General features: G+C 42.3%; 1 protein-coding gene across 1 annotated transcript in view; it reads left to right on the top strand.

The window, feature by feature from the left end:
• Window positions 1-12,649, top strand: part of pcgf1 (polycomb group ring finger 1) — a 46,286-nt gene that overhangs the window by 7,387 nt on the left and 26,250 nt on the right. The window contains exons 2-4 of the mRNA XM_060828159.1: window positions 841-946; window positions 11,276-11,428; window positions 12,245-12,316. Of these exons, the coding sequence (XP_060684142.1) occupies window positions 841-946; window positions 11,276-11,428; window positions 12,245-12,316 (331 nt within the window). The remainder of the gene's footprint in view (window positions 1-840; window positions 947-11,275; window positions 11,429-12,244; window positions 12,317-12,649) is intronic.

Raw genomic sequence — 12,649 nt, 5'->3', positions numbered from 1 at the left:
CTTCCAGCTCAGCACTGTCCTACCTGCCAATCTTCCTTCTCACCTATCCACTCCACCCTCCTCTCTGACCCATCACCTTCACCCCCCCAAATCCACCCATTGTACTCTTGGCTACCTTCTCTCCAGCCCCACCCCCCTCTCATTTATCTCTCCACCCCAGAGGCTCCCTGCTTTCATTCCTGATGAAGGGCTTTTGCCCGAAATGTCTTTTTGTTTGTTTTTTTTTCCCTGCTCCTTGGATGCTGCCTGACTTGCTGTGCTTTTCCAGCACTACTCTAATCTAGACACTTTGCCAGTAATGCCTGCCATCCCATACAAGAATATATTTTTTAAAAACAAAAAAAAAATTTAATGGATGCCCTGTACTGGTTTGTTGGTTTCTACTGAGATAGCAGGAGGCATGTTACAACATCTCTCCTCTATTAGTTCATTAAACAATTGAACCTTCTAGCACAAATTGGACTTCTGTCAATCTTTTGGCCTTTTCTGACATAGCAATCCAATTATTTCAACACCCCTCTTTTCTTTGTGTTTATCCTTTTAAAGTATTTATTAAATTTCCTTTTGAAAGTTACCACTGAATTTGCTTACACCACCTTTCCACGCAGTGCGATCCGGATCACTAACTTGTTGTGTATTTTGTAAAATCTTTTCCCATCTCCTTTGATTCTTTCGCCAATTTGGCCCTCCAGTTGTCGGCTCTTCTGCCAAATAGATCAGTGACATAATTGATGTGAATGTTTTTTTTTCTTTTGATTTGGCCCCCCCTGAGAGTGTGTTGGCACTGTCCTGAATATGATCAGTTGCGTGACTAGTGAGGCTGTGTTTTACCATTGGCAGGAAGAAGTAAAAGTGAAGATTAAAGACCTGAATGAACACATCGTCTGTTATCTGTGTGCTGGCTACTTCATAGATGCAACCACTATCACGGAGTGTTTACATACATGTGAGTTTTTGAAGAGAATATATTTTTACCATGAGATAGATGGAAATGTAACATGAAAGGGTGTGTTCAGAACTTGTGGTATCTAAGCTAGATAATCTCAGAGGAGGGCGGAAAGGAAATGTAGAATTCATTCTGCTCACTTAATTTTCAAGTGAGGGATGTTTCCTGTTCACAAACCCAACATGTAGTATAAATAAAAGTTATTTGATTATTTGCCCAAAACTTCAGCCACTGAGGATTTGGCATTTTAATTTCACTCTCGAATGCAGGTACAGTAGCAAGTGATTTAGTCTCCAGGCTTGCAGTAAAATAATTATTAGTTACTAGTTCAAATTTCACCTTGGCAACTGGAGAATTTTAAATTCTGTGAAATAAATGTGGAATAACAAGGAAACCTCATGGAATTACCAGATTATTGTTTTATTATTTGAAAAAAGATCTGGTTACTTCGGGGAGGAGATCTATTACCATGACTCAGAATTATCTAAATATAAGTCCAGAACTGCAGCAACGAGATTAGTTTGTAACTGCCCTCTGATATGGCATAGCAAACCACTCTCTGGTAAAGTGGCTCAGTTGAGGGCAAATGGGAATAGAGCATAATGTGGCGTTGCCGGTCATACCCAAATCATGTGAATAAATTAACATCAACCGTGGGCAATCAGCATTAGACTGTTGTCCTGGAGCACTGCTATGCGGTGAAAGTGTTCCTATAGTGCTGTCAGGTTGAAAGTTACAAAATTTTGATTCACGAACAGATTTTGACCTTTTGTGTTTTGGTGGCATGAGATTTAATGGGCTGAGTTTGATAGGGAAAGGAGAGTGAGGAAGACACTTTAAATGGAAAGAGGAAATATCAGAGGAGAAACAATTGTTGTTGGATTTGGATGTACTTTGATTTTAGAAAAATATTTTTAAATTCAAGAGACACTTGATTCAAACTCACTTAATTGGTATTGTATATCCTTTCAGATTATTTGTCAGTTTTGACAAATAATTATTTGACACTTAATTGTCAGTATCCATAGATTAATTTTATTGTATTATCACTCTTAGTACAAATAAAGCTTTGAAATAATAAGTTTAGGCTGTATAACAGAAAGCAAAACAGAGAACTTAGATTTCTGTCGTCCCTTTACAACTTCCCAAAGTTACTGCCAATGCCACCTTGTTGTAATGTAGGGAATGGGGCAATTTGCTTACGCTAAACTTTCGCAATCAGAAATGTGACAATGATCAGACAATTATAGTGATGTTGGTAAAAATGTAAATATTAGCTGGAAACCTCGAATTCTCTGCTTTTTCACAATGCTGCAGAATGTTTTAATACCCTGAAATGGAAGACCAGGCCTTTGTTTAATGTATCCTTGAAAAGCAACTCCCTCATTACTACATTGGATGCATCAACTCTAATTAATGTTAAATGCCTGAGTCCATAACCTTTGAGGTCAGATTGTTACATACTTAACCACAGCTGACACAAGTGTATATAGTTCAAGTATGTTTGATATCCATTTGTTCATAGCATTTTAGAATTCCATAGTTTTCTTTGTGGTACTGGGTGGCAAAGGAGTCTAGATTATTGGTCTGGGTTTAAGTTAAGTTAGAAAGCATGCTCTGATACACTGACCTGAAAGTGCTTGGTACTGACACTGCTTGCTTCCAATGCTGTGCCTGCCCCTAGTATTGATGTCATCATCTTGTTGAGCACAAACATTTCATGCAGACTTTAAAAAAACAAACTTTTTTGTCAATCAATTAATATGTTTGCCATATGTGAACTTAACCTCTCATAAATGCTGCTGATATGGTTTTGTCTTAGCAGTAACTGAATACATTGTAAATCTTAATGTAATTGTGCCTTTTATTGATGCACTTAAATCTCCATTTTTCTCTACAGAAAAGAGATGACAAACAGATTTTGAGAGAGTGGTTGTGAAATTTAATCAGGGTTATGGACTGTAAATCTTTTTGAAGAAAATGCTGAGTAAAATATAATGTATGGTGTTTATTTCGAAGAGGGATGGGGTCAGAGGTCCTAGGATGACAGTCAGTGGGCTACAATTTGATTCAGTATCCCATGATGTGGAGGGCAGTGATGGTATATCATCCAAAGTTCCCAATCACAGAACCCTGAAAGTACAAATTGTGAGGACAGCCCTTGGCTGAGCCCCAAATTGTGATTTTAAAAAAAAAAATCCTTTTGGAGACGGCAAGCATGGCTGGAAAAGTCAGTTTGTGTTGTCCACCCCTAATTCCCTTTGAGGTGGTGCTAAACTGCTTTCTTGAAACCTTGCAGTCCGTAATGTAAAAATGCACACGCTTAGTACTATTTTGCAGGGAGTTCCACAATCTTGAACCAGAGGCCATGTAGAAATGGTGATTTAGAACATAGGAAAGTACAGCACAGAACAGGCCCTAAGGCCCACAATGTTGTGTTGAGGTTTAATCCCAATGTAAAATATAATAACTTAACCTATGTACCCCTCAACTTACTGCTATTCATGTGAATGTCCAGCAGTCGCTTTAATGTTCCTGATGACTCTGCTTCCACCATCATCGCTGGCAATGCATTCCGTGCATTCACAACTCTCTGCATAAAGAACCTTCCTCTGATGTCCCCTCTATAACTTTCTCCTAATATCTTAAAACTATGACTCCTTGTGCCAGTCAATCCTGCCCTGGGATTTGATCCAAGTCAGGAAGTGTGTGACTTGGAGAGGATCTTGCAGATGGTGGTCCTATGCATCTGCTGCCTTTGTCATTCTATATGGTAAAGATTGAGATTTGGAGCCTTAGTGAATTGTTGCAGTGCACCTTGATAGTACACTCTGTCATTGTGCATTTGTGGTCAAGGTTGCGAATGGTTTGCCATTCGAGTGGGCAGCTTTGTTCTGGATGTTGTTGAGCTTTGTGTTGTTGGAACTCCATACACACCTGCACGTGGAGACATTCCTTCACACTCCTGACTTGTGCCTTATATATGGTGGGCAGTCTTTGGAGTCAGCAGTGAGTTACTTGCTGTACAATTGCTAGCCTGTAACCCACTCCTGTTGCCACACTATTTTGTATGGTTGGTCCAGTTCAGGGTCTATAAAGATAAAGCCATTGAATGGTTAGGTTCTCTCTCTTGTTGGAGATGATCATTATTTACCACTTGTGTGGTCCAAATCTTTGCCAGTTATCTGCCCAGGCCTGAGTGTTGTCCAGATCTTGTGCTGTAAAGGTTAATAATCTATTATTACTTTGCAAATTTGAATTCTAAACAGGACAAAATGTGTAACTTTTTATTTTCCATTTGTGTTTCCATATTATGTCGGATAAACTGTTTTCAGTGGTGATGGTTTTTGTAGAAAGTTGCTTGTATGTATTTAACTTAGGCTTTGCTCTTGAGGTGAATAGATCATTGCTTTTGAAGCCAAGGGCAGAAGAAAGTGGGGGAGGGGAAGAATGGGCAAATACAATGCTCTATGACACAAACAGAATCATCGATCCCCATTTTGTTTGGACTCCTTGCTGCTGTACTCTGCCCTTGACATCAAGATAGCATTTGACAATCACCCTCGCCTCACTTGTGAGTTTCAGCTCTTTCTCCGATCTGGGGGTGAAACAGTGGTTCAGTGGTTAGCACTGTTGCCTTCCGGCAACAGGGACCCAGCTTCAGTTCCAGTCGTGGGTGACTGTGCCAACTCCACACTGACATTCTCTCCATGTTTGCATGGTTTTCCTCCAGGTGCTCCGGTTTCTTCCAACAGTCCAAAGCTGTGCAGGTTAGGGAGATTGGCTATGCTAAATCGCCCCATAATTACTTAGATTACTTACAGTGTGGAAACAGGCCCTTCGGCCCAACAAGTCCACACCGACCCGCCGAAGCGCAACCCGCCCATACCCCTACATTTACCCCTTACCTAACACTATGGGCAATTTAGCATGGCCAATTCACCTGACCCGCACATCTTTTGGACTGTGGGAGGAAACCGGAGCACCCGGAGGAAACCCACGCAGACACGGGGAGAATGTGCAAATTCCACACAGTCAGTCGCCTGAGTCGGGAATTGAACCCGGGTCTCAGGCGCTGTGAGACAGCAGTGCTAACCACTGTGCCACCGTGCCGCTCAAGGTCCAAGGTTGTGCAGGCTTGATATGCTAGTCAGGGTAAAGCAAGGTTAGAGGGCAAGGTTTGGGGGTGGAATGCTCTTGAGGGTCAGTGCAAACTTGATGGGCTAAATGGCTTCTATTTGCACTGTAGGAAATCTATGATTATATCCATATTTGAACCAAGCCTGTAATGTGGTCCAGAACGGAGTGTGTCTGACAGAATCAAAACTAAGCATCAATGAATAACTAAGCTGTTGTACAAGTGCTGCTTGATTATTGGTACCTTTCTTTTGACTGAGTAAATGGCAGATTGAATTTATCCTGCTCACAGTGAACTATCATCACCTAGACAATCTTCCACATTATTGAGTAGGTACCAGCTGTACAGAACAGATTGGATTAATTAATTATTATTAGCCATGAACCAAAGTTCAGCCTCTCACCCTTGCTCTATCTCACGCTCATTGTTCCTCTTGGAACATTACAGCGCCGTACAGGCCCTTCGGCCCTCTGTGCCAACCTGTGGAACCAATCTGAAGCCCATCAGTCCTACACTATTCCATTTAAATGCCTGTAAAGTTGGTGTTGCAGGCAGTGTGTTCCATGCCCAGCTACTCTGAGTAAAGAAACTGCCTCTGACATCTGTCCTATGTCAATCACCCCACGAATTTAAAGCTATGTTCTCTTGTGCTAGCTGTCACCATCTGAGGAAGAGGGCTCTCACTGTCCACCCTATCTAACTCACTGATTCTCTTATATGTCTCAATTAAGTCATCTCTCCATCTTCTCTCTAAGGAAATCAGACTCCAGTCCCTTGCCCTCTCTCCATACCACGCAACATCCTAGTAACTCTCCTCTGAAGCCTTTCCAAAGCTTCCACATCCTTCCTATAATGCGGTGACCAGAAGTGTGCACAATACTCCAAGTGCGGCCTCACCAGAGTTTTGTACAGCTGCAGCATGACCTCGACTCTGAAACTTGATCCCTCTGTCAATAACAGTAAACACACTGTATGCCCCCTTAACAGTTTTTGATAGTTGTTACTGGGTCTTGAAGCTGGGTAGAAGCTGCAGTACATCTCGCCCTGCTACTCTCTCTCGCTTTTCCCTTGATTCCCTGTCCTTTTTGGATAATGGAATAATGTCCCCCAATCCTTAGCTGCATCTCTTGTGGATTGGAAAATGATCCTTAGAGCACCTGCTATTATTACCTTTCTAAATTCCTTTAACAGTCTCAAATGCAATTCATCTCACTCAGGTGTTTTATCCACCAAGAGGCTCTGGCTGTCTCTGCTAATTGTATCTAAGAATTCGCATTTGTCTTAACAAGACTGTCTACATCAATCCTTTTGTTTTGTGAAGATTGAGACGAATACATTTGGAAAACCCTGCCCACAAGTTGCCATATACATCTGTTAGGAGGAGAAAGTGAGGTCTGCAGATGCTGGAGATCAGAGCTGAAAATGTGTTGCTGGAAAAGCGCAGCAGGTCAGGCAGCATCCAAGGAACAGGAAATTCGACGTTTCGGGCAGAAGCCCTTCATCAGGAATGAGGAAAGTGTGTCCAGCAGGCTAAGATAAAAGGTAGGGAGGAGGGACTTGAGGGACGGGCGATGGAGATGTGATAGGTGGAAGGAGGTCAAGGTGAGGGTGATAGGCCGGAGTGGAGTGGGGTGGAGAGGTCAGGAAGAAGATTGCAGGTTAGGAGGGCGGTGCTGAGTTCAAGGTATTCAACTGAGACAAAGTGGGGGGAGGGGAAATGAGGAAACTGGAGAAATCTGAGTTCATCCCTTGTGGTTGGAGGGTTCCCAGGTGGAAGATGAGGCGCTCTTCCTCCAACTACCGTGTTGTTATGGTCTGGCGATGGAGGAGTCCAAGGACCTGCATGTCCTTGGTGGAGTTGGGGGGGGGGAAGAGTTAAAGTGTTGAGCCATGGGGTGGTTGGGTTGGTTGGTCCGGGTATCCCAGAGGTGTTCTCAAGTAGGTGGCCTGTCACCCTGATATAGAGGAGGCCACATCGGGTGCAGCGGATGCAATAGATGATGTGTGGAAGAACAGGTGAATTTGTGGAAGAACAGGTGAATTTGTGGTGGATATGGAAGGATCCCTTGTGGCCTTGGAGAGAAGTAAGGGAGGAGGTGTGGGCGCAAGTTTTGCATTTCTTGCGGTTGCAGGGGAAGGTGCCGGGAGTGGAGGTTGGGTTGGTGGGGGGTGTGGACCTGACGAGGGAGTCACGGAGAGAGTGGTCTTTTCGAAATGCTGATAGGGGAGGGGAGGGAAATATATCCCTGGTGGTGGGGTCCGTTTGGAGGTGGCGGAAATATACATCTGTTAGGCCCAGTCTTCTCCTTGGTCATTCTCTTAATTTTAATGCACTGATAAAGCCTCTTTGAATTTTCCCTAATTTTATTGGCCCTTATTTTTTGTATTCTCCCTTTTTGGTTTTTAAAACATTTTTCATTTCACCCCTATACTTTTCTATCCTTGTCCAAGCTTTCTAAAATAATATCACCTTTGAAATTATCTTATGCTCTCTGTTTCTGTTTTAACTCCCATTGTAGACTTCTGGATAACAAGGCGATTCCAGATTTGTCATTACTGTCTGTCTTTTTATGGAGACATTGTCTACACTGTGCCCTTAGAACCTGCTCTTGAATGATTTCCACATACCATCATATAACTGTAACCAGTCCAATTTTGCCAAATCATTGCTTGCCTTTGTAAAGTTTGCCATCTCCTAATTTAAACTTTTATTTCTGTTCTCTATTTGTCCCTTTCCATAAAGATGTGAAATCTGTTATGATCACTATTTTCAAAATGGTCACCCAGTGCTACTTCATCCACCAGCCCACCTTTATTTCCAAAGACAATACATAGAATTGCACCATCTCTCATTGGACTTGTGAAGTGTGAATTTTTTTTATATTAAAAAAAAAGCCATCTTGAATGCAGTTAAATATTTTATATCCTGTATGCCTTTCACACTGTATCCCAGTTATATTTGGGTGGTTAAGTCCCCAAATTGCTCTATTTTTTTTTGCACTTAAATGCTCCTACATATTTATTCCTCTAGCTTTCTCCTTCTCTTTGCCTATCTGTACTACCCTGCAGTGTGGCCATCTCTTTATTTTTGTATTTACATGCAACCTATATGGCTTTTACTTGATGATTCAAATATTTTCTAATCAATTGTTGCTAACCCACCTGGCCTGCACATCATAATACCTCTTGGAGCAGGTGAGACTGGTACCCATGTCTCTGGCTCAGAGTACAGACACTACCACTGTGCCAGAAGAGCACCTCACTTGATGCTTCAGTTGCAGCTGTGATTGATCCTTTTACCAATAACACTACACTATTGACTTTTTAAATATTCTTCTCTCCCTCCCTGAAATCTGTATTTCCAATAGTGCTGAGCTGCCATGCTTGCATTTTTTTTGAGCATTTTTGCATTTATACCCATGATATCCTGTTGTCGTATGTCTATCCCTGTCCTCCGATCATAAATTCATTACATTCCCAGTATTTCACCAGGTGAGCTAGCCAAACAGGCCATTCAATCCACACCATCGAGTCCACACCAACCCTCCAAAGAGTATCTCACCCACCATATCCCCATAACCCAGCATTTCCCATGGCTAATCTAGCTAGCCTATTCATCCCTGGATACTTTGGGTAATTTAGCATGTCCAACCCACCTAACCTTAACACCTTTGGACTGTGGGAGGAAACCAGAGCATCCAGAGTAAATCCATGCAGATATGGGGAGAATGTGCAAACTCCACACAGACAATCACCCGATGCTGGAATCGAGCCCAGACCCCAGTGCTAACCACTGAGCCATAGTCCGGCCCTTTCCCATTCAAAGAATTTATAAAGTTTGTATTAATGATGCTTGTGACAGAATTGGGTATTGTAAGCAACCTCTGTTTAAAGACTTTTATTTCCAGCCTTGTCTGTAATGCTGTTTGGTCATGATTTAACCACAATCTTTAAAAGATTTGTAGTTTCTAAGGTACACAAGACTTACTGTCATCACTAGGATCCTTCAACAATAATAGGCCATCTACAACATGTATTGCTACAAAGTAAGGGAAACATATCCATCTTGTGATGGTGAGTTTTAGGAACCATGGGTTTAAAGTTACCTGTTCCTCCTCAGGCTGTTAAACTTAGAATAATTAGAGATATGATGTACCAATGTTGCACCTCAATATTCCATATTACATACTCGAGTAGATGCTGTAATTTTACAGTTGGTGGTAAGTGGTTCAATGTGTCCTAGAGTTGTGAAGGCACTACATAAATGCAATACGTTGCTGTTTCTCAATTTTACACAGCAGCAGAATGTCATCTGAGAGAAACTAGATATTCTCGAAAAAAAAACAGCCGATCTGTCAGCATGGCAGAGAGAAAAGATACTTTTATCCTTGTATAATAGAAAGCTTCTGCATTTTGGACATTTTGTCATTCAGCCCCTGTGACCTACCCCATCACAACATCAGATAATGGCCTGGATATCCAATCCTCCATTCCACCCCACTATCACTCCATATCCTTACCTAACAGTTTTGGCTCAGCTTCTGCCTGAAACATGAACTCTTTTTTTTTCTCTCCCTTCAACAGACTTTTAAATGCATTTTCTGCTTCCCATTTTCCAGAATTTGTTGTGACTTTAAATTTTGGTCGACTGCTTGTAGTTATTGATACCACCACCAGATGATGCTATTTTTCCAGAAATACTTTCTCTAACAGACCCTAGAGTGAAAGGAAACTGAAGCGGTTTTGTGACTTGGTTTAGATTATGGATGTTGTGCTGGGGCCAGGAAATACAATCTCAAAATCATTCAATGACTAATTCCCTATGCTGTGTAAGGAGAGTTTTGATCAAACATCTGAGTGCAGCCATTCAGTAACATTACTCTTCCCTGTACTGTCAGGTTAGGAAAGGTTTTGGTAGGCTGTAAACAAGAAAGATGTTCCAACATCTGACACCAGAACTAGGAGCCATAAGTATTAGATAGTCACGATAAATTCAGTTGGGTATTCAAGGAAAGGTACATTATTCAGAAAGTAGATTAGATTAGATTCCCTGCAGTATGGAAACAGGCCCTTTGGCCCAACAAGTCCACACTGACCCTCCAAAGAGTAACCCACCCAGACCCATTATTTACCCCTGTCTAATGCACCTAACACTATGGGCAATTTAGCATGGCGAATTCACCTAACCTGCACATCTTTGGATTGTGGGAGGAAACCAGAGCACCCGGAGGAAACTCACGCAGACACAGGGAGAATGTGCAAACTCCACACACAGTTGCCCGAGGTTGAAATCGAACCTGGGGCCCTGGTGCTGTGAGGCAGCAGTGCTAACCACTGAGCCACCGTATTGTTAGTTAAGAATATGGAACTTGTCCTTACAGGGAGCAGTTAAAGTAAGTAGCTGAGCTGTGTTTGAGGAATGTTGAACACTTGGAGAAGGGAAAAGAAAGAAATGTGACTGGAATTAGATGAAAAAGGGCTTGTGTAGAGCATAAACAATTCCATAGATTTGTTAGGCTAAGTGACCTGTTCCTGTGGTGTTCTTAGTAGGACATCTCAGCATTGGCTGGCACTAAGCAGTCAGTCCCTGTATCCAATTGTCCCTCAACCCCTAGTTAGCTGTTCCCACCAGTATTGGCGTCAGCAACTGGAAAATGCAGTCTTGAGGTGATTGACAAAAAACTTTCATTAGGGACATAATGGGAGATGTGACTGTAAGATCTGTGCTGTGAGCTATGGTGATCTGGAAGGTGCTGTTGGAAATGTTGGTGGAAGCCACCATTGGGTCAGAATCCCAAAATGCCCATCCCCTTTACAGCCTCATGGGTGTGCAAAAACCAAATTAACAGAAAGCAGCTCCCCACCAGTTTCTCGAGGGCAGTTAGGGATGGGCAATAAATGCTGGCCTAGCAGTTTAATGTCTGCATCCCAGAAACAAATAAGGGAAAATGCAGATTGATTAGTACCTTTCAAAAGGAATTTAAATCAATGTTTGAGAAATATTTAGATTGCAGACCTATGTGAAAAGACCAAGTGGTCTGCGACTTTTGGGAAAGTTTTATCTGGAGTTGGCAGAGGTGAAACGGCCACCTACACTGTGTGCTGCCTTGCCTTAATGAATAATTTGGCACTGTGTTCCCAGATCAGTGGGTATTCTACCTCAAAATAATCTTTGTTTCTTTCGTTTCCAGTCTGCAAGAGTTGTATTGTGAAGTACCTGCAGACCAGCAAATACTGCCCAATGTGCAACATCAAAATCCATGAGACACAGCCTCTTCTTAATCTTAAGCTTGACCGAGTGATGCAGGACATTGTCTACAAACTTGTACCAGGTCTACAAGAGAGTAAGTTTTTTTTAAGCATGTGTAAAGGGTAAATTCTCAATCTGCCACTTTGCTCGCCTGTCTTTACGTGTTGTAAGTATAAACTGGTTAAAGACTTTTTTCCTAATCCGACTCAAAACCAGCTGCAATGCAAAAGGAATCATAAATGTCTGGAATAATTGGACAGGGAGCAGAGATGAAGGCTAGTACTTCTGTCCTGCACCTCACCAGGGCCTGGCAGGAATGACTCACCTGGACCTCAGTCCTGGAGCCAAGGTATCAGTTTGTTTCAGGAGCTGTGGTATTTCCTGTTTTGGGCCGTTAATGTAATCTGTCAGAATCCCAGCAGAGCCAGCATGTGGTTGAGCGTCGATATCCGTCACTGGGGCAAGACTTGCATCTGCATTCCTGACTGATACCCATGGGTGCTGTAACTATGCAGACCCAGCTCCACTCTTTCCCTGTCACACTGTAATCTAACAGTTTGTGGAGGAAGGGTGAGCTACTGAGGCCATTTAATTTTTGAATGCTGATCTCTGAGGGTGATGTACCGGAGGGAGAATCTTTATTAGGTCATACGACCTCTCCATTTTTCTTGCAGCAAATTTAACCAGATGTGATTGGCTATCCCCACCCCCTCCTCAATTTGAATATGGCACAGAATGTTGTCATTCATATCTCCCTTTAGTTTCCTCTTGGCACTGATTTTTGGTTCCTTTGAAGTAGATTTCTGTGCCCTGACCCCCATGGCATCTCATTTGTATTCTTCAATAATATGGCATTAATCTTGCCCTATTCAATTCAAACCTGCCTGAAATATGTTCCTTCTTTTTACAGGTGAGGAGAAGCGAATTCGAGAATTCTATCAGTCTCGAGGGTTGGACAGGATCATCCAACCAGTTAATGAAAGTATGGAAATGAGAGAGAGAGACTGCGGGTTCTTATACAATGCAGGGCTCCAGCTAGAGTACAGCATATGCCATTGCCATTCAGTCAAATGTTGTACTGTAACCAGAGATTGATTGATTCATGTCTGTGCAGAATGTTGTTGTATCTTTTCCTCATGGCCATGTCTTAGGCCTACGTCTTTTCTTTTTTTCCCCACAGTTTGTGAATATAACTGGCGAGTTTAGCAAGTATTGCCCTATTGGGTGGCTGGTGACAGCAGTCAAGAGTCACCTTTTTTTGCCACAGATCTAGAGTCTGAGACGTGTAAGGTAGATTATGCAACGATACTAGGTT

The sequence above is a fragment of the Hemiscyllium ocellatum genome, chromosome 1 (genome assembly GCF_020745735.1).
Source record: "Hemiscyllium ocellatum isolate sHemOce1 chromosome 1, sHemOce1.pat.X.cur, whole genome shotgun sequence".
Classification (NCBI taxonomy): Eukaryota; Metazoa; Chordata; class Chondrichthyes; order Orectolobiformes; family Hemiscylliidae; genus Hemiscyllium; species Hemiscyllium ocellatum.
The sequence above is the reverse complement of the archived record's forward strand: the minus strand, read 5'-3'. Positions and strand labels throughout refer to the sequence as shown.